Raw genomic sequence first — 25,359 nt, forward strand, 5'->3', positions numbered from 1 at the left:
AAGGCTGATCTAGCAGAAGGAAGTTCTTCATGCTGGTCCTGCCTAAGCTAACACATGTTGCTACAGAAGTGTTAGTCTCCTAAAGCTATATTGGCTCATTTTTGTGACTGTTGGAAGAAAGATGGAGAATTATTTGGCAAAATATTTTGCTGGAAGTAGGTACAGAGATTGATATGGTAACAGATATATTCTTTAAAATTAATTTCTGTTTTGGGGATCTGGAATTTTTTCAATTTGCAGAAAGATGAGCATGCTGGAGGAGCACTTACAGGAAAATATCTTGCATTGTTTAGATGGAATATTGGTTTGTCACTAGGCATAGAAAACAGGGGTAATGATTTGACTGCTCCAAGTTTTGTATTTGAGAAAGGAGGTTTCAAGACTACCTTTGGAAATCTTTTATTAACTTCTGGCATTTGAAGATTGAAGGGGTGTTTTCTTTTCCTCACTCTGCTGCCCATTTTAACATCTCCTCTCCTCATTTTTCTTTCTTCTCCTTTGAGTTTCTATTTGCTGTCATTCTGTCTTTCAAAACCAAAAGCCTATAGATAGGAAGGGAGTCAGCATTAAAACATGGATTTTAAGGAGTATTTTTTTTCTTTTTTTTTTTTTTTTTAGTTTATAGCGGCTAGTGGTTTTAAATAGGGATTACAACACAAAATATCAGGAGAAAAATTTTTACAGGAAGCATAGTGCTAGAAACCTTTTTTTCTTTTGTGGGATCATGTATCTACTGTAAAATGGAAGCTACTAACACAAGGGCATGTCAGAATTTTTACTGAAGGAATACTACGGAGAGCTAAGCTGTTGTATAAGCAACCATTATTAAGAAATGCACTGAACAGGAACGATCAGTTTCAAGGATATCATTCACATTATATACATCTCATTTTGAAGTCTTTGAAAATACAGGTTTCTGAAGATACCCTTATGATACTTATTACCCTTTGGGGTATACTTTTAAAGTTTTTCTGCTTTTACAATAGCAATTTTTAAAAATTCCCTGTTCCTTGGTTGAAAGGTTTGTACAGCTTCTCCCCACCATGTGGCTTTTGGAAAGGGATCACTAACAAGTTAGTGCAGATGGGTGGAACTAGTTGGAACTGGAACTACATGGTTGTAATAGGGAAAAACATCATTTATGTCATGTCTGGCATTTAACTTAGATAAATTGTATTGGAGGTCACTTGGCTCAAATCATAGGAGCAAAAGTCTGATTAAAGGGACTTTCTAGGTAAGAGTACAACTGAAAATATTTGTCAGGAATTGCGATGTTTCGTAGTGAAGAAGGTCACTGTTTTAAAAATATTTTTATCACTTCAGAAACGAAACTATTGATGAAGTCAGTAATTTCCATATAATTCTAGTTTTGTGGTCTAGGTTCTTTTTAAACCATTTTTGAGACCAGGCGGTGTGAGTTATATATGTATTTTATGTTTTTTTTCCCAACCTGACTAGTCAAATGTAATACAAATTTTAAGTATAAATGGTGAGCATTAGTTCTAAACTCCAAAGTATCATCATTGCTTTTTTCCATCTCCTGTGCACTGAAAAGGTAGTATGCTTATTTACAGCTATTTCAAATGAGACAGTGGTCTATAAAGGACCAGGAACAAGTATGGGGCGGTTTGGCTTCTGAGAATGTATTTGTTTCTAGTAAGGGATCATCATATTATTCAGTCCATCCAGAAAGTTTTAAAAATTATTTTAATTAACTTTACATGCCATGTGTAGATTATCTTTTTGTTAAGTTATGGTTTTAGATTTCAAGATGTTTAGATTTCCTTATCTGCAGATCACAAAGACAGTGTATTCAGAGAGCTGGGTTTCAGATTGCTTTGTTTCATGGACTTGGTCCTGTGTTGGATTCATTTGAATAGAATGACATAGTCAAAGACTGTAAAAGATCCAAGGCATTTTAACATGCTTTTCTGGTTATTTCCATTTTATTTATCTATTTGTTTGTATAGTAATTACATTTTGCATTTATGCTTAAAAATTGTTTTTGGTATACAAAGCTCTGCATTGTGGATTAACTTAATGACTTTCAACCTTATGTTCTGTGTTATCCCTTTATGTTTCATCTGAATTTGTTGGCAAGAGTCTAATATGCTTTAATACTTCCCTTGTGCCATTGCATGAGATCTGGAATTGAATAAAGCAGTTCTCTGTCTGGCATAGACTCTGTTTCTTATTCCTTAACAACTCTTTCCTAGCGTAGTTCAGTACTTGTGAAGTTGAGAAGAGCAGTATTTTAAACTACCATTGCTAACAGCATGCAGTATAGTTCAAACTGTTACACAATTAAATACTCTAATTTTTTTTTTTTTTTTTTTTGGTCACAATCCAGTAAATACAATGTAGACTTATAGTTGGAAAGTTCTTGTTCTTACGAAATTCTTTTATTTATGTCTCAGCTGCTGCAAGGATCTGTAACACTTTGTCTTCACAAAGAGATAATCACTTTTTATCCTTCTAATGATAACCTTTGTAAGTCAGATGATAGTTTGAAAGAACCTTAGAGAAACATGAGCGTTTAAGCAAGAGAAGAAAATGGAGTTTATCAAAAAAGTTGTGCTCAGTAAAAAAATATTATTGCAGTTTCATTTCAGTTTCTTCTAGCTTGTGACGTGGATCCTTCTTCTGTCCATGTTTTTACTACCTTTCCTCTACCATGCTTTTTCTGTTTTGGTGTGTTAATTAGCTACATAACACAGCACAGAAAGTTAGCCATAACATACACAGGAACAGATTGCCACCTAATAACAATCAGATATTGGGGAGAGCTGGGAAAGTAAGGAGTTCCGATTCTTGCTTACTTAAAGATCAGGGAAAGGAGGAGAACCATCTGTCATGCTGAGCAGTGAATGATGTGTCCTGCTAGAGAGAAGGAACTGCAGCAATGGAGACCTGGCTTTCTAAGAGCACATTTTGAACAGCAAAATGGATGGGTGTGTTGGCTCTAGACTGAGGAGCACTAAATCTGTGACATTTTTTGTTGTTGTTAAACTAAAAAAAAAGAATCCAGCAGCAGAGCAAATTTGCCTCTCAGCCACCTATTTAACAATTTCAGTTGTTCTTTCCAGTTTTTAGCTAGCTATCTCTGAGTAGCTGTTTTTCTCCTTAAAGTAGTATTTCTCACAACCTGAATCCCACTGCTCTGCTGCTATGCATTTGAAAGCTGCATGAGAGGAACAGTTAGCAATGATGCTGAAGATTGCTTTCATTGCTCCACGCTATACATTCTGTAGTTAAAATTTTAAGTCTTCTTGGATTAATGTGCATTTTACTTAAGCTGTAAACTTTGCCTGAATGTGGCCTTAATTTACAAAAATTCACTCCCTGTAGTAAGGTTTGCAAATGGAAGTAGGATTATAAACAGGTTGCAAGGTGAACAGAAAAGCTGAGGAACTAGTGTTGTAATTAAGTTTGAAAGTCCTTAACCAGTTTCCTTCCTTAACATAATTCTCCCGATAGTTTCTTAAAATGCTTCTGCTTATAGAGCAGGGAGTTCACTTCTTTGTTTTCTGATGGAAGATTATAAAAAGGCTGAATAAGGTGCTGAAGGCACTGAAGAGAAAAAGGTTTTCTTAGTAAAGAATGTATCTATTAATACATATAAGCTTCAAAATACCACTAAACAATGCAGCAGTGCATGGCATCACATTATCTTTTAAATCAATAAAACTTTGATACAGAATATTTCATTGGCCTAATAGTAACAACTTTAGCAACAGTTTCTGCTATTGCTATTGTTACTATTACTGGTTTTCTCTAAAACTCACTTTTAATATGATTTAATTTCAAAGTATGTGTACATTTTTTCATCATAAGGAGCAGGGTTACGTTCTATTCAAGGTGATTCTACATTTTAATGTGTCAATATGTGTGCACCAAATCCAATGTTTAGTCTGGTGTAACTAAGAAGAGATCTAATAGGATGTAGAGCCTTTAAAATGGGTCTAAGCTGGCATAACAGGTTGTTGTCAAAGATGGCAAGAGTAAAAAAAAATAATCTTCAATAGATTTATTTGTTTATAACTGAAAAAGAGCTCTTAGTTGCAATATGATTTAAGGGAGAGCTGTAAGTCTCATTTCAGTAATGTAATGATTCAGAGCTCAGATTAGATTAGGGAAGCTGCTTATGTTTTGGGAGGGGCGTAGCCTAGCAAATTTGTGTGGCAGAGGCAAGGGCTAGTTAGTTCTCTCCTTTACACGTATATTCTTTCATTAAAAAAACCCAAAACCAAAAAAAACCCAAAAAAAACCCAGAAAAGCATGCATGTTATCAAGAGTAATGTACTCTTCAGAATTAAGCTGAGTTGCACCTGATGATATCATAGATGCCATTTCAGGATCTTAAATTTGATCATAATGTTTGGGTCTATAGCTACTGGGTCTATAGTTTCCATGATGCTATTTCCTTGTAGTCACTTAATCATATTTCAATGAGAAAATGCCATGCCAGTGGAGGTGAAACAGTGGAACACATGAAATAATTCAGAATTATTTAACACTAAGTTTTTTTCCTAGATAAGACTGTGAAATACACATAATACAGACTGTCTTATTCCATGTATTAAAAAAAAATCCCTTTCTTCCTATTGCTCCTTTCCTTTTATTATTTTCTAAATCAATTGCATTGACAAATACTTTGATGTGATCATCTTGTTTAAGTCAATAATAAGCATAGATTAGGTCTCCTTGGGATATCCACCCTCACTTTAGCTAGGTTTTTCCCAGTTACCTGTTCTTTCTTCTTCCTAGTTTAACAGCTGTATGTTGCCAGTGGACCAAAATATGGACTGTGCTGTCCATTTCCCTGCCTAGTAACTCCCCTGAAATTCTGCTCCTCAGTAAAGTCCTCCTGTAAGTAAAAACTGACTCAGCATGCATTAGCTGGGACAGCTTAGTATTCATTTATGGAAATGTCCCCAAGTTAACTAGCTCATATTTGACAGAGCTCACCACAGTAGACTACTTGAGGGGCAATTTGGTCTATGGCTAAGCTGATGTACTGGCAAGCTGCTACCATAAGGGGTGTTTCCTACTGCTTGGGTGAAGAGTGAGTAGGTTCAAGACTGCTCCTGTAATGAAAAAAATGTTCTTTGATGGTTGTTATTTCTGTGTGCAGAACCACTCTTAGTTGCATCTGCAAGTGACACACCCTGTGGCTGCACAATCACTCAGTTCTACACTAGAAAAGCAGCAGGCATGCACAGCTGGAGAGAAGAGTAGGGAGACAAGGGTTAGGAGACAAGACTAGAAGTGAGGCTGCTCTTTTTGGCGGTACTCAGCCTTGTTCATATTTCGAACGCAAAACTCAGACAATGAGTTAAAACAAAAATACAAGAAGAAATAGTATGGCATAATTTTCTTGGAAACTCTTCTATGTCTATGAAACAACAAGCCAGTCTTTAACAGAAGTACTGGCTAAAGGTTTTGCACCTTTCCTTCCCCTTCCTATACCTGCACGGGATTCTGAATCATGCCACGTAACTATTGACTGCTGGTGAACAGAATTAAGAGGCTAATCTCATTCTGATGGAAGATTGTTCTTACCATTAGTCTCTCTCCTTAGGATCTCTCCTCTGTCTTCAGGGATTATGTGTGCATATTAAGAGTTTTGCTGGCATGAAGAGTGATACTACTCAAAGTAAATGGGAAGTTTGAAACTATTTAAAGAACATTATAAACAGATGCAATGCTTTAACAATTCAGATCAAAATCACTGCAATAAATGACTACTTGCTGGTAGGATAGGATGTTTTGGGTAAATGCTGCTTGCTTCTTAGAGTTAGGATTCGCTAGTTACTTATGATAAGTTATTGGCATCATTTTATATCTGACTCCCTGCATAGCAAAAACTGATACAATACTTGTATATTGAAAAAATATGTAAAACTGAAATGTGTGACATGGTAATGTGACAGCTTCCTTTTAATAATTGTTGCCTGAGGCTAAGTTTGACTATTTTGAAATGATGGAAAGTTCTGCTGTATTTATGCTTTGAAAGTTGAAAACTGAAATTCCTGCATTTTTCAACAGAGAAGCCTTGGAGCAGGTGCTCTCCAGCTTTGCATGCTGCTGGATTTGCTGCTGAGCTTTAGGTCTTTCCCTGATGCTTATGCATTTCCTAGTGGCTGCAGACTTCTCCATTTTAATTGTGGTAGCAGAGTTCCTTCTGGATGAAAAGCCAATTTAGTGCTCAAAAGGAGTAAACCAACTTCTACCATGATGTATCAAAAAAATGTCAATATATCCAATCTGTAGCAAGAAAATACAATATGATGCAAAGAAAAGGAAATAACAAAGCTCAGTAAACCTGCCTGTAGTAGTACAATTACACTATTGCATGTTGAATCAAAATAGATTTATACAGTACCTATATGCTAGCCAGGTAAACAGAACCTTTTTTTTTCTTTTTTTTCTTCTTGCAAGTTTTCTTGATGTCATGGCAGTTTCACAGATAAATACGAGAAGAAAATGTTCAGCCTTTTTTATTTTTTAAATGTTTTCTTGGTAAATAAAGCAGCGAGAGCTAATTACATTGTGATGGTGTTATGTTGCTGGCTGTGCTGAGTAAAAAGGCAACATACATGCTTGAATGGTTCTTTTGACTAAATGTTCAACAGCAAGTTAACTTTTAACAGAGAGAGGGCAATAGGTTCCAGCATTAAAAAGTAAATTCTGTTTGAAATGGGTGTTTTGGTGAACATTTTGTGACCTTATGGAACAGCATTGGCTGAGAACCCTGGAGACAAAGGGATGATGTATGAGAGAAGAATTATGACTCCAACTATGAGTGTTACCAATGTCATCCTTTTTATGTCAGATTTTTCCAGGTAAAAGATTTGTATCAGACAATATTGAGAGAAGATTGTGCTTCTGCAGGCTTGTTATTTGTCATATTAAATTTGCCATAATCAAGTTTGACAGGCTTCTCTCTATTTTTTCCAGCAGACAATATTATTGTTGAAGATTAGTCAGATGCCTTCCGTCCATTCCCTGCCTCACATGCTATGTCATGCAAGCTTTGAAACACTTAGCACATAATTTAAACGAATGACTAATTTGGCAAGCGTAATGGAAGGCACGCATACTATCCTTCAATTGCACAAACCCATTATGGAGCTTTGTTACGTCAGCTTCTATCTTCCAGAGGGGAAAGTCAGAGGATTTACTTACAAGGGCTGTGTAACTCTGGATAGAACCAGTAAACGTTTCTGTAGCTGCTATCAAGTAAGGGAGAGGTTAGAGATGGAGCTGAGTGAACAGCCACATGAAAACTTTGGAGATATTATTTTCATGCATACTACCACGAAAGACATTCTCATTGAACTATACAAACTAACTGCTGAAAAGGAAAAACTATTACCCAGTCTTTTGAGATCACATCGTGTTCTGGGCCTTAACACAGGACATCAGGAGGGAAAGCGCCAGGATGTTTCTGGAGTCCCAAAACTTAAAGGTGATGATTACTCCAGTTTTACACATCAGCAGGCTTTCTTTCTGGATTCCACAAATAGAGACAATTTGAATCACAAAAAATTTAGGAACTATAGAAGGAAAGAGAGCTTTGAGGAGTTCAGACACTGGAAAGGGGGAAAGAAGATATATGAACAACATCTTTCTTTACCGAGTACGCAAGACATGCAACTGGAAAATAAGAAGATGCTCCCCACAAGATTTCCTACCAGGACTTTTCCCAGTTCCTTTTCTGCCTCCAGCTGGCTGACAGTAAAAGGTAAGGATGATTTACCAGTAGACAATAGTATAAGACCAGAAAGGTGGATAGAAGAGGGGTATTTTCTTGAGAGCAATAAAGCTGTGAAACTGGATGCTGACTTACCAAGTTCTAGCTTAAAAGACAACAATGACGTGGTCGCAGTTGAACTAGTGGATAAGGGAGAATGCATTCCTGAAGTTACGAAGGTACAACAGAGTATCACTTTGGTAAAGTCATCTCAGGTCAGTCTATCTAACAACCCTGAGACATTAAGTAAATCTGCAGCTGCTAAAAGCTTGAAAAGTAGCAAGTATACTGAGCTGGTATGCAAGGAGAAACCAGGAATCACAGCTGTTGCTGAAGTACAGGACTCAGAAGCTTGTATTAAAAAAGTTGCCAAGTCCCCTGCAGAGTCTTTACCTGATTTTCACAGAGATAAAGAAACCGCTTCTTCTGTTCTCACAACAGTACATAACGAGTTTATATCAAGAACTGATGTGTACTCTGTAGATGAAGCTGCTGGAGACTCTAAAAGCACTGTGCTGCCGGAAAAGGAGCAGGACAGCTCTGGTTTGCAGTACAAAGCAGAGAGAGTGCACATTACTGATGAGTCACGCAACCTTGTGGGAGCAGTCAATAAAGCTCTTCTGAAAGTTATACGGAGCGACAGTTTAGATGAAGCTGCAGAATGGAAGAGACTGCAACAAATTACAAGAGTAGACAGAAACCTGCCAGGCGCAATATATGAGAAAAGAACCACGGTGTCCCGGGGAAGCAGCAAGCATTTATTTTTGAACCTGCCTGTAAATGAAAGTCCTGATATTTCTCAGACAAGTAATAATCTTAAACTGGAAGAGAAAAGGCTGCATTCACCCTCGTTAGTAGCAGTGAGTAATGTTTTTAGTAATTCATATCTGCTATCTAATACACACAAACAAATGTCACCTATTCCTTCTCCGTTATCTTCGAGACTGCCTAGCCCGCAGCTGCATCATCGGATTCTCCCGTTACCAACACAGAACACCGAGGACGAATCTATGTTCAGTGACTATGGCAGTGGGAGACATGGTGCTATAAACCTCTCTTTCAGTGATTTGGAGCCACAGTTTTATCTGAAGTTTTCTGAACCTGGAGAATTGGGATTTGCCACCAGACAACCAGGCCTACATCAGACTGCAACTGTAGGGCATTTTGAAAAGCACGCTGTACAAGAAAAATTAACTACTCAGACACAGCAGAATCTCTGCCCAGGTCAGTCCTATTTCATACATTTTTAAACTAACACAATCGACCAACCAAGAAAGCATTGAAGTGTTTTTTTAATACTAGCCTTTAATAATAAATAGTATGTTTGCAATTAAACATATAAAAGTAGTAAAAAAGTATTTTTTACTACTTAAGGATTGAGTGAAAAGTTGTTGAACTTTTAAAATGAAAGTTATAGCTATATAAGATTTCCTTTCAGATGCATTTTTTATGTCAGCTTATACTCAGTCCTGTTGTTACTGACCAAAGTTAATTAAATGTTTTTCTATATACAATGAAAAAAGTTTACATGCTTATTTTCCTGATTTTCCTGTGCTGTGTTCTAGTCCGTCAAAATGTTACGATAATATTTATTATCCATAATGTTCTTTTTAGTTTGTTTGACTTAACTGAGGGAATATTTTCTGGGCAAGCTAATTTACATTGCCTTAAGTATAGGACTGGTGCTTTGACCATTTAGCTACAAGAGGTTGATGTAAATTCTGTAACAACAAAAGGCTTGTTTTTAAAAGGATTGCATGCAGGAGCCATGTTACAATGTATTTGAGTACAGTGCATGGATTTATTTATAAATATATACTGTGAATATAAAAATGCATAAATATATGGCATACTGCATAGCTATCTTTGTTAGCTAGAACATCAACATCTATACCCTTCATTTTTTCTCTAAGAAATGGGAAGGCTGGAGGACCTAATTCTACAGTGGTCTAGGTGTGGCTTAGACTGGTCCCTATGTGTTATAGGGAGGGCTGATAGTGCAAAGTGACACGATTTCAATATAAAAGGGAAAGAGGCGCTAATTTGCAGCCTTATCACTTTTCATGGAAAATAGGATAATTTTCTATAGTCTCAAATTAAAAAGGAAACTGGAAAAAAATATGGAAAAAAACCCCGTTGATACCTGTATTTCTTAGTATTTACCTAGACTTGAGCCTCTTGTGATACATCTTCCCACTCCCACCCCTGCTTCCCTTTAAAGTGCGTTTGGGTCTCTTGCCATACCTTTGGCTGATTCAGCTTGCTAAAATGGCACAAAAATATTATCTCTCTCTTTGGGGGGTGGGATGGGGGGTGGCGGAGGGTACTCTGCCATTTTAGTTACCTAAATTGCCTCACAGGGTGGCCCAATCAGTGACTCTAGAGCTGGTGCAAGATGAGTTACGAGACTCTGCAGCCTAAACCAGGGAGGAAGACATGGGCATAAGGAAAGGGGGTTTCCAAAAGAGGAGGTGTGTAGGGATGTGAAACCATAACCTTAGCCAAAGGGTGTTGAATACTGCCTATGAGGCTTGCATTTATGCCTGCTGCTTCTAGAAGTTGCTTTCATTCCACTCAAGACTAAATCAAATTTAGAGTGTTGTTTGATGAGTTCACAAAGCTGATGCAAACACTCACTGGCAGCAAAAGATGGGTGCTATGCTTTTGTTCTTTCATTCCTTTCTTGGTTCCTGTTGTGCTGTGTTGTCCTACCCCTCTCATTACTTCTTGTACTTATTGTACCTTTTGGTGAGCTGGTTTAGCTCACGATACCAGCAGAAAATTTCACCCCTTTGTAAGACTAAAGTAGCACAGCCAATATGTATGGTGCTACGTTTTGGTTTTGTGATGAAAATGATGTTGATAACACTAATGTTCTAGCTTGTGCTGAGCAGTGTTTGCACAGCATCAATCCCTTCTCTGTTTCTCACTCTGTCCCCCCAGTGAATAGACTGGAGGGTGTGCAATAGGCTGGGAGGGGACACAACTGGGCAGATGACCCAAACTAACTAAAGAGATATTCCCTGCCATATAACATCATGCTCAGCAATAAAACTGGAAAGAGGGGCCTTTAGGGGGGTTAGCCATCTTTTGCTTGGGAACTGGCAGGGCATTTGTTTACCCACGGGAGGTGGTGAGTGATTGCTTTTGCATCACTTGTTTTGTTTTGTTTTCTTCCCTGTTCTTCCACTTATCCTTCACTTACTAAACAAATTTTGTTTGTTTGTTTGTTCGTTTGTTTTATCTTGACCCCAAGTTTTCTCCTTTTTATTTTTCCTTTTCTCTTCCCTTCGTCCCACTTGGGGTGGGGGGGAAGTGAGTGAGTGACTGTGTTCCGCTTATCTGCCCACTGGGGTTAACCCACAACAGCTCTATAAGAAACAAACAAAACACATATGCACAAATAGCATCTGTTGGCTGAAAATCCTGGCTGTTAAGCAGAAATGTCTTTGTGTAAGTGAACAAAGTAAGTGCAGACAAAACAGGACCTTAGTTCTTGTTTACTGTTATCTTGCAACATTAATACAGATAGTAAATGTCACTGCAACTTTCTGAAAGATGTAATACTATTCTGGGTTGTTTTTTTTCATTTTCATGTATGATTGCATGCCAGCATTATTACTGATATGTCAGAAAATCTGTAACTTTAAGGAAAAGTTTCTTACTTTGCCAGCATATATAACACCGTAGGTACGTCTCTGGATCTGGGATAATGTGACTTTCCATTTTGTTCTGAACCAAGGGTGGACTCATTCTTATTGACAGAGCATTGGGAGTACCACTCTTCTGTAAACTGACATAAGTAATAACTAACCGACTGTAGTGCAGTGGGGCAAATGATGTATCTCCAAATTTAGGCAACGTGATGTTAAGATTTACAGCTGTAAATTTGCAGTCCTGGTTTGATCCTTATCAGATTCCTCCCATGTGTGAAGAGCAAAATTCAAGACTATTGTTCAGATTTGTCTTTAATGGGGTGCTATTGTGAAATAATTTCTTTCAAATCTAGTCTGTTATTAAATTGTATAAGTATCTACAATTAATCTAAGAATTATGGAGAATTTTGATTGACTCTCTATCAGTCAAGTTGGTTGAAGGATTTATTTCATGTCTAAATGCTGGTCTTATGAATGGCTTTTCAAAGTTATATTACTGTTACAGTTTGCACTGCTTCATACTGCAAAACATTTGGAGCCTTTTATTACCTGTGTAATTTTGTATTTGGAAAATTTCATGAATGGGTTAAAATATTTTAATTTATTAGCTTAAATAATGAATTGGCTTATCATACAGCTCTACACATAATTTTACTTCTCTTTTCTGATTGTTTTAAATCATGATTCTTCACTCTTTTTCTGGATACTTGGAGAATATTCCTGCAGTCAGACCTGAAATATTTAGCTAAGGCAGAGTGCCTTTATTTTTGTACTTCCACTTTTTCTGCAAGTTCAGGTTTATTACAGCAAATATTTATGACACAAATCTCATCGTTTCATTACACAAGGTTCTATCAGTAATTCACTTGAAAGTACAGTTTTCTGGGTCTTCCTGTTGAAGTGCGACTGCTGGCCATGGGAACAGGTCACAGCTTTTATCTTAGCAAGTTAATAGTTAGCTGAGAAGAATTTATAGTTCAACAATAATTATTTAGCAATTTTCTCTGTAAGCGGGACGGGGAATTAACATTCCTATGTTTGCATGTAATAGTGCCATTTGAATTATCAACATTCTAAGTAAAAGCTTTAGAATAAATGAAGGCTTTCAAGAAATAAACTGTTCAGCTTCAAGCAGCAAAAACAAAAGTACAAACACTAACATTTCTCATAAAAAGGGATTTATTAAATCCTCAGAAACATACTTCCTGCATTTCTGTAGGAAGTTCTTTCTACTCTAACATAAAATACATTATGCTTTTATAGCCCTGGAGAAGCCAAGCTTGCTTTCGAAACGATCCTCAATATATCTGAATATCTGTCTCAAGGAAAGATTTTCTGAGACCTTTTAGTTCCTGACTGTGCTTCTCTCTCAAATTGTTCACAGTGGTAGAAAAAACTAGGGAGAAAATTTTCAGAGCTGTTTTATTTAATTAGTACGGAATGACACCGATAAGCTGTTTTACTAAGTATTATCTGAAAGAGGAGGAAGATTAGTGATATTTTTAGCAGTTATTGAAGTGAATTTGTTTCAGAGCAGGAAACTTAAAAATAAAAGTCTCTGGTTATGATGTAGCCTCTATGACTTAGGGCAAGCCAGCCAAGACATCCCATTATTCCAGGACAGTGACTGGTGACTGTGCTTTGAGTCAGGATGAGACTGGGATGGGTCATTCACCACACTTTCTGTTTTATGTATTACTGCTGCTGTGGCAAAAGAATAAAAAACTGCAAGGGGGGAATGGTGAAAGCAAGAAAGAGAACAAATGAGAAGAATGGTGTTACCCTACCCCCCCAGCCAATGAAGATTGCTCCTTTTTTGAGATCTAGTAGTTGTGAAAGAACAATATATCCAACAAACACAGAAATCCAAAGTTAGTAGGACTGCAGAGAAACTGAAATTAATGTGGGATAGAGATGAATGATTAAGGCTTGTGCCAGGTAAAATGGCTGAGACTATGGCACTAAAAGGGACAGGTCCATTCTCTTCTTATTATCTTCCCTTCTCCCAGCAAAGACCTCCTCTCTCCCTATCCCTCCCCTTCTTTGGAACAACTTTGGTGGTTTTCTTCCTTTTTGGTAATGTGAGTCAGATCACTAAGCAAGTTGAAAACTGAGCCAGCAAGGAGAGAGGTGAGTAGCTTTTGCTGGTTTAGTGAGTGTCATGGTTTAACCCCAGTTGGCAACTAAGCACCATGCAGCTGCTCGCTCACGCTCCCCCCTACCGCTGGGATGGGGGACAGAATCGGAAAAACACAAGTAAGGAAACTCGTGGGCTGAGATAAGAACAGTTTAATAACTGAAACAAAATAATAATAATAATAAAAAATTGTAATGAAAAGGAGAGAGAGAGAGAGAGGAACAAAACCCAGGGAAAAACAAAAAAAAACCCCAAGTGATGCAGCTGCTCACCACCTGCTGACCAATGCCCAGCCCTTCCTCGAGCAGTGAACACTCCCCCCCGGCCAACTCCCCCCAGTTCCTATACTGAGCATGATGTCATATGGTATGGAATAGCCCTTTGGGCAGTTGGATCAACTATCTTGGCTGTGCCCCCTCCCAGCTTCTTGTGCACCTGGCAGAGCACGGGAAGCTGAAAAGTCCTTGAGTAGTGTAAACATCACTTAGCAACAACTAAAACACCAGTGTGTTATCAATATTATTCTCATACTAAATCCAAAACACAGCACTATACCAGCTACTAGGAAGAAAATTAACTCTCTCCCAGCTGAAACCAGGACAGTGAGCTGAACGGTTCACTAGTGGTCTGCTGAAAACCAAAGCTAGGGTGAGGGAGGACATGAAAGTGTGCTGCCAGGAGGCAGAAAGGGCAAGTGAGCAAGGCCAGACCTGCTGGCAGCAGGGAATCATTAGATCTCCAAAACCTCAGTTGCATCCCAAAACTGGAAGCCAGGAGGCTGGCTGGGACTGGCTAAACCAGAAGTTGTTGGGAGTGGGAGATAAGAGGTGAATGAAGTTGTATGAGGATGCAGAGAGACTGTGATCTTTTAAGTGAGTGGTGTTAATAGTGAAGCAGGAGGAACAAGAGAGGTTGGACAATCGAGAAAGGGGAACTCCAATGGACTGGATAGGGAGTGTGGCCTTGGCTGGGATGGAGAATAAGAATGGAGTATCACAAAACAAGTGGAGCATGGCACACTAGAGTTGAGAGAATTGTTTTTTTGTGGAAAATGTGCAAAAGGATCTGTAACCATTAGAATGTACATCATGGATGTAAACCTAACAGTCTTGCTGATGATCCATGAAGTCAGTGTATAATACCATATGAAATTTTGGAGATGCAGGGAAGAGAAGGGAGGAAGAAAAAGAAAGATGAGGTGAAGGATTTTGGTTTTAAAGTCTTAGAAGTTATAATGCTTATTGTGATGTAGGAAAGGCATTGTAACTGCTGGAAGAGGTTGGTGGATACAATTCTTCAGATTATTTCTCAAATCATTTTGTTTAATTGACTAGTAAGATATATACCCAAGAGTTCCTTGTAATATATTCTGGACATAATTGTAGCTACACCTATCCCTGCTGATTATTAGATGGGGAATGTTGTCTTTGCTTGTTACTGCAAATGAAAACTTTATGGCAGTAGTTCACTTTCCGTTAGAAAGAATGGAAAACGAGCATTCTGGTAATCTTGTGTGGTTGTAAAAAACTGCACTGCTGTTTGAAAACATGCCAACTGCTAATGGCTATCTCTGGGAGATCTATTTTCCAATCTTAAAATATAACAAAACTACTCCAACCTATAAAGAACTGTTTATTATAATTTGGATAAATACTTGAATAAGTATTATTCTTAAATTGGTCTAAGATCGTGAATCCTCATATGTTAGTCCTCAAAGGTTTTTAAGGGAATGAAAAGCACAAAATGACATTTTTATTTCAGTACTTCACTTGCAGTTTTCATAACTGTGCTCTGAGGGCTGCCCTACTCCTTAGGGCTTTTAACTGCCAGTTAAAACTGGGTTTTCCCAGTTTTCCTGGTTTCATTTGTGTTTGCAATGTAAACATAGCTTACTTCCACGTGAACGAGAATACTCTGATTCTACAAATTTAGCAGTTATATACTCTTAGTTCTATACGTCTGTTTAAATTTTCAGCATTAAAGTAGCTGGTTGAAGTATCCGTGTAGGTAAGCCTTAGTTTTGAGTTTGTTTGGGTGTGTTATCATTAACCAGAAAAAATTAATCTATCACAGTGCCAGTGCTAGAAGACTTGTAATTGAAAAATGGGATACAGGCAATGTTTCATCCTAGATATTTAATGAAGATAGCAAAAATAATGAATATAAAGTTACTATTTGAATTTTATTTTGTCTTTTCCTAACACAACTAACTCTTTAAGCTGGAAAGGGACAAATAATGTCAGTTAAGAGAAATTCAATAACAAGACCTTATGATGTGTTCCTGAACCATGGTTTTGGAAAATGAAGTTTCATATAAACAAAACTCTGTTTGAAGGCTCTTATAACAGGAGACAGATGATATTATATTGTTTTTGAAGTTCCTTTTATAAGGAAGGGAAGGGTTTATAAGTATCTTCTCTAATTGAAGTGGTTCAGAGAATTGCTAATTAGCATTTTAAAAGCACTGTAGCGTTCTGTCCATAACAAGTATGCACTTCATGAGGTAAATTTGCATATAGATCACATGCAAACATGGTGCATAGTTTCTCACAGGTAATTCACATGAAAGTAGTATACATGAGTGTGTTGCTTCACTAAAAACAGCTTATTCAGAGTGCATGTTCTTTGAAGATGCTATAAAGGAGCTAAGAATGAAGAAACTGGGGTAACAACAGAATTACATAAAAAAAGAACAGAGAATTAATCATAGAATCTCAGAATCATTTAGGTTGGAAGGGACCTCTTGAGATATCTAGTCCAACCCTCTGCTCAAGCAGGGTCACCTGAGCAGGTTGCCCAGGCCTGCATCGAGTAGGGTTTTGAATTTCTCCAAGTACGGTGACTGAACAACCTCTCTAGGTAGCTTGTGTGAGTGCTTGGTCACTCTCACAGTAAAAGTGTTTTCTTACGTTCAGGTGGAATTATGTACATTTTAATTTGTGCCCATGATAGTTAGTCTTTGTTTTGGTGCAAGGGCTCATTGCTGGCTCGTGTTCAACTTGCTGGCCACTGAGACCCCCAGGTCCTTTTCTGCAGAGCTGCTTTCCAGCCAATTGGCCCCCAGCATGTCCTGATGCCTGGGGTTATTCCTCCCCAGGTGCAGGAATTTGCACTTCCCCTTGTTGAACTTCATGAGGTTTCTGTCAGCGCATTTCTCCAGCCTGTAGAGGTCCCTCTGGATGGCAGCATGACCCTCTGGTGTACCAGCCACTCCTCCCAGTTTTGTCTCATCAGCAGACTTGCTAAGGGTGCACTGTGTCCCATTGTCTGGGTCAATAATGAAGATGTTGAACAGTATTGGCTCCAGTATTGAGTCCTGGGACACACCACTAGTTTGTTGCCTAGTTTCAACCACTAGTTGCAACAGGAATTAGTGCCACTGATCACAACCCTCTGGGCCTGGTCGTTCAGCCAGTTTTTAATCCATCTCAGTGTCTACTTATCTAACCCATACTTTGTCAGCTTGTCTATGATGATGTTGTGGGAGACAGTGTCAAAGGCTTTACTCAAGTAAGGGTAAACAACATACACTGTTCTCACCGCATCCACCAAGGTAATCACCTCATTGTAGAAGGCAGTGAGGCTGCTCAAGCATGATTTCCCCTTTGTAAATCCATGCTGACTACTCCCCATCACCTTCTTGTCCTTCACGTGTTTGAAAATGCCTCCCAGGAGGATTTTCTCCATCACCTTCCCAGGGACTGAGGTGAGAATGACTGGCCTGTAGTTCCTTGGATCTTCCTTCTTGAAGATAAGAGTGATATTCACTCTCTTCCAGTCTTCGGAAACCTCTGCCAATTGCCATGACCATTCAAAAATAATAAAGAATGGCCTCATAATGACAATAGCCAGCTCCCATGGCACTTGTGGGTGCAACCTGTTTGCCCCATGGATTTATGTACATCCAGTTTCTTTAAATGCCCCCTAACCTGGTCCTCCTCCATCGAGGGTAAGTCTTCCTTGCTCCAGAGTTTCCCTCTGGTCTCAGGAGCCTGGGATTCCTGAAGGCAGGTTTTATTGGTAAAGACCAAGGTGAAGAAGGCATTGAGTACTTCGGTCTTCTCCATGTCATTTGTTACCAGTTCCCCTCCTCCATTCATCAATTATTTAATTGATAAGTTTTCATGGTTTTCCAAACACGAATAGTCTTATCACAGTTTTTCTAAACAAAGAGCGAGCACATAAGCACGTCCTGGTTTCAGCTGAGATAGAGCTAATTTTCTTTATAGTGGCTGGTATGGGGCTATGTTTTGGTTTTGTGCTGAAAACAGTGTTGATAATACAGAGATGTTTTAGTTGTTGCTGCACTAGCCAAGGACTTCTCAGCTTCCCATGCTCTGCCAGGTGCACAAGAAGCTGGGAGGGGACACAGCCAAGACAGTTGATCCAAACTGACCAAAGGGCTATTCCATACGATATGACGCCATGCTCAGTATATAAAGCTGGGGAAGAAGGAAGGGGGGACATTTGGAGTGATGGCGTTTGTCTTCCCAAGTAACCATTACGCGTGATGGAGCCCTGCTTTCCTGGAGATGGCTGAACACCTGCCTGCCCATGGGAAGGAGTGAATGAATTCCTTGTTTGGCTTTGCTTGTGTGCGTGGCTTTTGCTTTACCTATTAAACTTTCTTTATATCAACCCATGAGTTTTCTTACTTTTACCCTTCCGATTCTCTCCTCCATCCCACCGAGGGGGAGTGAGCGAGCGGCTGCATGGTGCTTAGTTGCCGGCTGGGGCTAAACCACGACAGCACATCAAATTTATAAGATTAATTGTGATAGTGATGTTGAAAAGTTTGGAATCCAAACTTGGATCATATAAATCCTGTCAATCTATTTTGATTATTTAAAGCTATTGCCTTCCTTTTCTGACTATGAAATGATTCTGTAGATTACAATCTGGATCAACAATAATGAAATGTTATGTTAAATCTATTAGTGTCTTAATAGAACCAATATAATTCAGTACTATACACACTTGTGGAGTAGCAGTCATGAGTTCTATTTTCCCTCAGTGTTTTTCCTGTGGATTATCATCTCTGCAAAATTCAATTACCATCTCAGTGTTGTCAATACCATTAACTTCTATTCCAAACTTGTTTATTTTTGCCCAATCTAAAACCTTGATGTGTCTCTAATATCTTATGGGAACTGTGTTACCTAGAGACTCAGTATGGCTGAAATGGAGGTGATTATTTCTGAGATCTTTCCAGATACTGGCTTTCTGAATCATAGTGAGTAACACAACTATCCTGACTGCCGCTTAGGCCTGTAAGATAGACCCTCTTTGATATGGAATTCTGTTGCTCCTTCTGTAGACAGTTGCAGGCTGTATCTAAAATTTTCCAGTTAAATCTGCATGTCCTTTCTAGATATGTAATCTTGCAAACTTCGCTAATAGTATGTCCAACTAAAATCACAGTCAGTATATAGCTCTTTAATGGATCTTTGTTTTCCTCAATGTAATGAGGAATGAATTATATTCATTTATATTTCCAATGAATATAAATTGCATTTGTAGTCAATGCAATTATTCGTCACACAGTCTATTACTGTTTCCTTCAAGGACATCATCATATGTTCTCTATTGAGCCTTATGACACATGGTAATGATAGAAGATCATTAATACTTCTCAGTGAAGCCAAAATCTTTTTCACAGTAGTGTAAAAAATATAAGGCGATGCTGCATTGAAACTGTAGATTTATGGCAGTTTGAAATTAATGTAGACAGGACTGGAAGTTCAAGACAAAGTCTCTGAGTTAAAAAGACCCTCTGAAAACTGACCTTGATAGATACTGTGAAGAAATAGCTCCTGTTTTAGTTGAATGACTTCCCAGCATGACACACTTAAGCAACAGTTATATTTTCATCTCTCTTTGTAACATGTGACTCTTCAGTCAAAGGCAATCAGTGAGGGGAAACCAAGTGAATTAAATTGGAATGAAAAACCAGAGACAGCTTAATGTTTTATGCTGGTCATAGATTAACAATTTTCTGTTTCATGGGAGGGAGAAAAGGCCAAAACATTCACACTGGTTTACAGTTTGTGCACTCAGTTTGAGAGCCTTACCGTAATGAAATGGGCTTATTTTTTCCTCACTGTAAAAAGAATTTCTTGAAGTAAAATACTGGCATAATGTGGAAGTTGTCATTTATTAAATCTTTATGTATTCCGTTGGCCATTTAAAACAAGTCAATAGAAATGGTTCAGCTGACATTTTTCTTGATGGATCAGGATGATATATAAACTGAGATCAAATTCAAGTATTTAATACTTGATTTATACTTACCTCTGTAAGTATAAATTAATAATGTATATAGGAATTTTTAAAAGCTATAGTAGCTACTCTTTGGTATTTTGTCTCTGAAAAAGTGACATTGCACCAAATCCAACTTGTAAAAGTGGTGAAAAAATTCTGCATAATCCCTGCTAAAAATGTACTTTAAAATCTCTGCAATGAAAATGAATAAAGATGCAATTTATGTGTTTGTGGTATATCAGTAACTAATTTTGAATAGTATTTCATGATTTAGATGTGACATTAGATCTATAATAATACATTTAAATAATACTTATAAGTAGTGAATATTATTTAGGAGTCATAGCATTAAAATACTGCACCTAGTGGTTTAATGATGTATTTAATTGTTTGTGTCAGAAGAATTTTTCTTTGGGATTAGATTATGACTACCCCTACATTTAGATTATGGCGGCCTCTCATTCGCTTCAAGTGTTTAGGATTTTCCAGAGCATAGTCAAAGATCGCTTCAAGGTTGTGTGTTACATTGCTGGGATCAGTGAGGAGAAAGTAGGACACAGAAAAGTCGAGAACTGTGGGATGTGTTTTACAGGAGGAATTTTAAAGGCTGAGTGAAATTACTCTTTACCAGAACAAGAGGTGAGTAAGGAAGGAAATACAGGTAATTCAGAGTCCCTCACCTGAGTGACATTCTCTGTATACTGCCACTTGTAGTGTCCTGTGTGCTAAAGGTTTTGATGATTTGTAATATTCTACCTTTTTTTACATTTATGTGTTGGAAGTGTTAAAATGAAAAGTGCTACTTTTTTTCATAGACTTTTCTATTACAATGAAGGGGCATACGGGACATTTTTGTATTTTGGATACAATGAGGTTCTCTGAAATAGTCTTAAGCAATCACTTAGCATTTCTTTGCTATCAGTACACAATTTAATGATTTTGACTTGGATAATTCAAAACTACAAAGATTAAGAGTATAACTGATGAATGGTTTAGCTAACATGTGACCGTGTTTACTCTCATTTCTCTTTAGTATGTTGGAAAATTAAGATGGAAAAACTTTGCGTGTACTAAAAAAGGCTGACTTTATGGAGAAAGGTATTCTGAGTTTCTATTCTATAACTTCTTCAGTGATTTCTGTATTTGCATGTCTACCTTATGAGTAGAAAATATTTTCTGATTGTCATTCCCTGTAAATTGGAACCTCTTACCTCACCAAAACCACCAAATATTTATGAATAGGAGAGAAAACAGTTCTTATTATGTATACAAACTGAAGTAGATTGGTTCTTGTTCTCTAAGCTTCAGTGTTTCTGTTACAGAAACATCAGTAAAAATAACAAAACTATGGTACAGGGGAGTCTGGCCAATAACAAGTTATTACTTCTATGAATATATGAACTTACTCATTATTTTTGAGGGAGAAGTTGCAGAAAGGCTAAAACTGGTTGTTCCCATTCCTTTTACTCCTTAACACATCACATTTTTCAGCAGCCCTGACAGCCCCAGGAGGCCCTGCCAGCTGGAGGGGCACACCCTCAATTCCCAACCTGCTCCCAACAGCTTTAGCTGTTATTATCTGCAAAATACCAGGTGTTTCTGTGTGACCTAAGATGTTAATCATGCTTACCCCATATACATAATTTGTATATGGGATCTGGTTCATATTATCAGTGTATTTATAACAAATAGCTAGATTTCCATGTCCAGAGAAACTGAACACTACAGCGAATACAGCAGACTAGTCTAAAAGCTGCAGAATTTTCTTGAGCATATTATGGTAAATTAGGAGTATTAGTCAGCAGAAGTCATTCCAAGTCCTTTGGGGCAATTACTAAAAAAATGGCTTCTTTTATTTTATGCAGCACTGAAGTCAGTGTTTTTGCAGGCCCTTGACTAGCATTTTGTTAACATGTACTTGAGTCTGATAGTTCATGTTGTTATAAAAGTGAAATCTAAAGCTTTGTTTAGTCCTTTGGAGAGGGTAAAAGTTTTGGGTTTTTTCTTTCCTGTGTTAATTTTATTTAACTTAAGACGTACATATAACCTGTAAAGCTGCTGGCATTGAGCCATTTCATCTCACAATAATTAAAATCTAGAGGTTATCTTCTCTAAGTTTCTTCTACAATATATATTCCTGTTGTTGCCTCGGATTCAAGGTGACACTGTCAGTAATGTAGTTGTTAATATGTTGTAAACTTGAGCAAATGTTTACTAGTTTCTGATTCTTCAAAAGGAGATTTGTTTTGTCTTAAGAAATTGAAGTAGTTAAGTAAAAAAATGTATTGAAAACATGTTATTAAAATAAAAGCCATTCAATTTTGGAGAGTATATATTTATAAATAAATGTATATTAAAATGAAGGTACAGTTATATATAAATTTTAAATAGTGATTACAGTTTAAACTTGAGCATATATTTGATAGCTATACTAATACATGCCAGTCAGGTTTTTTCTTCTTTTTGGAAAATGCCAGCTTTTATAGAAATAAAACTGCACAGACCTCATACATCTATCAAAATCTTCACGGCAAGGCTGGCATTACACAGCTTCTCTTACCCCAGTGAGTTACAGTCATTCCACCCTTGTTGCACAGAGCAAGGACCTTAAGCTTTCTTCATGTGGGTTAGGTATGACTCTAGGCTCAAAAGGGATTTCAGGCTACAAACAAGGCTGTGACATAGCTGAGGCTTGAGGTGTTAATAACGTGGATGGTCAATGAGACACAGCATAAAAGCAGGTTCAATTAACTTTGTAAAGTAAGTTGCAGCTCTGTCATCAGAGGGTTGAGTTCTCTTATGCGTAACTCTCATTGAAATTGATGTTAAATGTGCAAATTAGGCTGACAGCTGGGTGTTCCAGCAGAACAAATGAAAGGTTTCTTGGAATTCAGGTCTGCTTTAGCAGCTTTGGCTGCTAAAAACAACATCTAATGATACTAATATTTAAACAGTCATGGCTTTGAATAGTCATGGAAATGTTTCCACCCATCCTCTTGGTGATGTGTTCATGAACCAGCTGTATAGCATACTGCTTCGCTTTCTTACTCAGCAGTCATCCTTACCATGCTCCCACAGCTCCTTCATCACTTCTGCTTTATTCCTATTACTTTTCTCCTTCAGGTGAGTTACACTTTCTTACCTGTAACTTTTGAAAGAAGAAAGCTCATACTTTGCTTGTTCACAAGAAATGATCTCTGCCACCCGTTTCAATACCTTGGGCAATTACCTGTAAGATCATTTCAGAAATGAAAGGAAGGAATTCTGAATTTCTGTTACCTCCTTATTCCACAAGATCTTTGGAATGGATGCAAAAGTGTGCAGAATTGAAAAAGCACAGTTTTAGACGCCCCTGAGACACAGGTGTAGAGCTGGCAAATCTGACCCGGAATGATCCACACCTTTGTGGACTGGGGTAAATTAATTTCAGCATCTAACATTCATTTAGGCAACTGAATCCCAGTAATTATATTGTAAATGATGTGACAGCTTTTTATTGCAGCAATGTTGTTAACTTTCATCAAGCCAAATTCATCAAAATTGGATCTATTCCTTCAGAAAAAAAAATTTTTTTAAAAAACACATCTGAATTTTTGGTCTACAATCTCATCATACATTTTGGTACTTCATAGTCTGTCTTTGTTCATTGTTCTAAAAATTGAAGTCTATTTAGTTCTGCATGCTTTCTTCTGGGAACTACCTGTATTTCCATATTACATTTCCAGTTAAGTATAATTCTGTCATTGTCTCTGTGTCAGTGTAGTAAGGCACTTCATTTGACTTTTAACCATAAAACTTAACACAAAACTATGCTGGGATTTTCTGGAAAATGATTTTATGGTCCTCAGTCCACTGAAATAGCATCCCCTTTTTTAAATCCTAGTAGGAAATTTGATGAAGTGAAACTAATTGTACTTCTTGGTGACACAAGTATAGGGTTCAGGAGGACAAACCTTAGAGGGCTTTGGCCAATGTGCAGAATTTGCATAACAGGTTTACTGTTACAACAGAACTGTGAGCAACAGAAATAAAAGGAAGTTATGCCTCTCATTTGGTACCTTTGGCATCTACATGTTGAAGATGAAAGAATTTTACAATATAAAGTATACCTTTTGTATGAATCCAAAATATGACCAATAGCATTTTGCTGTCACATTCATATAGTGGTATGCTTTCACATGGCGTATGTTATCACTGTGCCTTGAAAGAGAAAACCACCCTTTTCAAGAACAGTACTGAATGCATGCTTAACTTGAAGCAAGACTGAGAGTAAGTATGTGCTTATGATCAATTTAAATAGCAATGCTTTCCAAAACAAAATTATATGCTAGATGGCCAACAATTGCTAAGTTGTAATTCTATTTTTAAAGTAAATGTAATACTGGCAGCCTTGAGGTTGCTGGATTGCAGTTATGACTGGTATTTACATCTGGTTCATTAGCATGGCAGTGAAAAATTTCATGTGACAAAAATCCATTTGGCTAATGAGCCACCTTTTAATTAGACCTTGAATTTTCAAAAGAATACAGCTTATTTTTTTCCTCAGTAGTGTAATGTAACTGCATGGAACAGTTGCAAAAATGAACTGAATGACAGAAATATTTTCAAGTGAATTAAGCAGACTACTTGCTAGGTGCTTAGACATCTAAGGCTTTCTTTTGCTCTGCCAGACCTGACTGAGGCCAATAAAAAGGGCCAGGTTACATAATGAAGAGTGTTTTATTCTGTTTCATAATAGAACCTTTTGGGATTGAGAAAGCCTTGATAAAGCTAAGATACTTGTGGCTTCTGGTGGTTTATACAGTTATTTTGATGTGCAAGTGTTACTGAACATGCACGCAGTATCTTGCAGATGTTATACAATCAGCCATACACTAAGCCTGAAAAAAAGTCTTTCCAAAAAAGCACTTTAAAAAAAATAAAAAGCTATCCCCAAACTTGACTGGTTTTAATGTGTAGATATGTCAGAGTTGAGACTGTGAAATGTTGCTTGTCATTTCAGCAGATACTTGTTAAAATATGAATACATACAGACTGTATTAAAAAGAAATGTAGGCGGTAGCTATTGATGTAAAGTTCTAGCTCTTTTTTGCATCGTTTCTGATCAGTAGATTTAAGACGGCTATAATTAGCCAGTCCTTCAGTGAATCTTACTGTAAAACAAAGGAAATGAGGGGTGTTGAGAGGTAGCTATTCTGGAGTAGCATGTTCCCTCATGACTCCTGAAACCTCCTCCATTGTACTGTTCTCCTTTCATTCCCATCTTTTTCACTATCCCAGCAGTTCCTCCAGTCCTAGTCAGTCTTCATCACTAACTTTAAAATCAGTGTTGCTGTGCCTGAGGATGCATATTCTGATACCCGACCTGACCTCTCTGCAGGGCAGGAATACTGCTCTAGCCAATGCATATCATATCATGTTATTTGGGGAGAAGTGCTGTGAAGAACTGGAGAAAGCACTTACTGAGCAGTAAAAAGGCAGGTGAAATTCAAGGAAATAAATATGAAGCTATGCACACAAAAAAATACAAGTTCACTTCATATATAAAA

The 25,359-nt window shown here is 37.6% G+C and overlaps 1 protein-coding gene across 1 annotated transcript in view; it reads left to right on the forward strand.

Annotated features, from left to right (window-relative positions):
- The window catches only part of LOC140652643 (formin-1-like), a 59,638-nt gene extending 38,738 nt beyond the window's left edge, over positions 1–20,900 (forward strand). Inside the window, exons 3-4 of the mRNA XM_072863666.1 lie at positions 6,961–8,980; positions 20,844–20,900. Of these exons, the coding sequence (XP_072719767.1) occupies positions 7,066–8,980; positions 20,844–20,884 (1,956 nt within the window). The 5' untranslated portion in view covers positions 6,961–7,065 and the 3' untranslated portion in view covers positions 20,885–20,900. The remainder of the gene's footprint in view (positions 1–6,960; positions 8,981–20,843) is intronic.
- The last annotated feature ends 4,459 nt before the right edge of the window (positions 20,901–25,359 follow it).

The sequence above is a fragment of the Ciconia boyciana genome, chromosome 6 (genome assembly GCF_034638445.1).
Source record: "Ciconia boyciana chromosome 6, ASM3463844v1, whole genome shotgun sequence".
Taxonomy (NCBI): Eukaryota; Metazoa; Chordata; class Aves; order Ciconiiformes; family Ciconiidae; genus Ciconia; species Ciconia boyciana.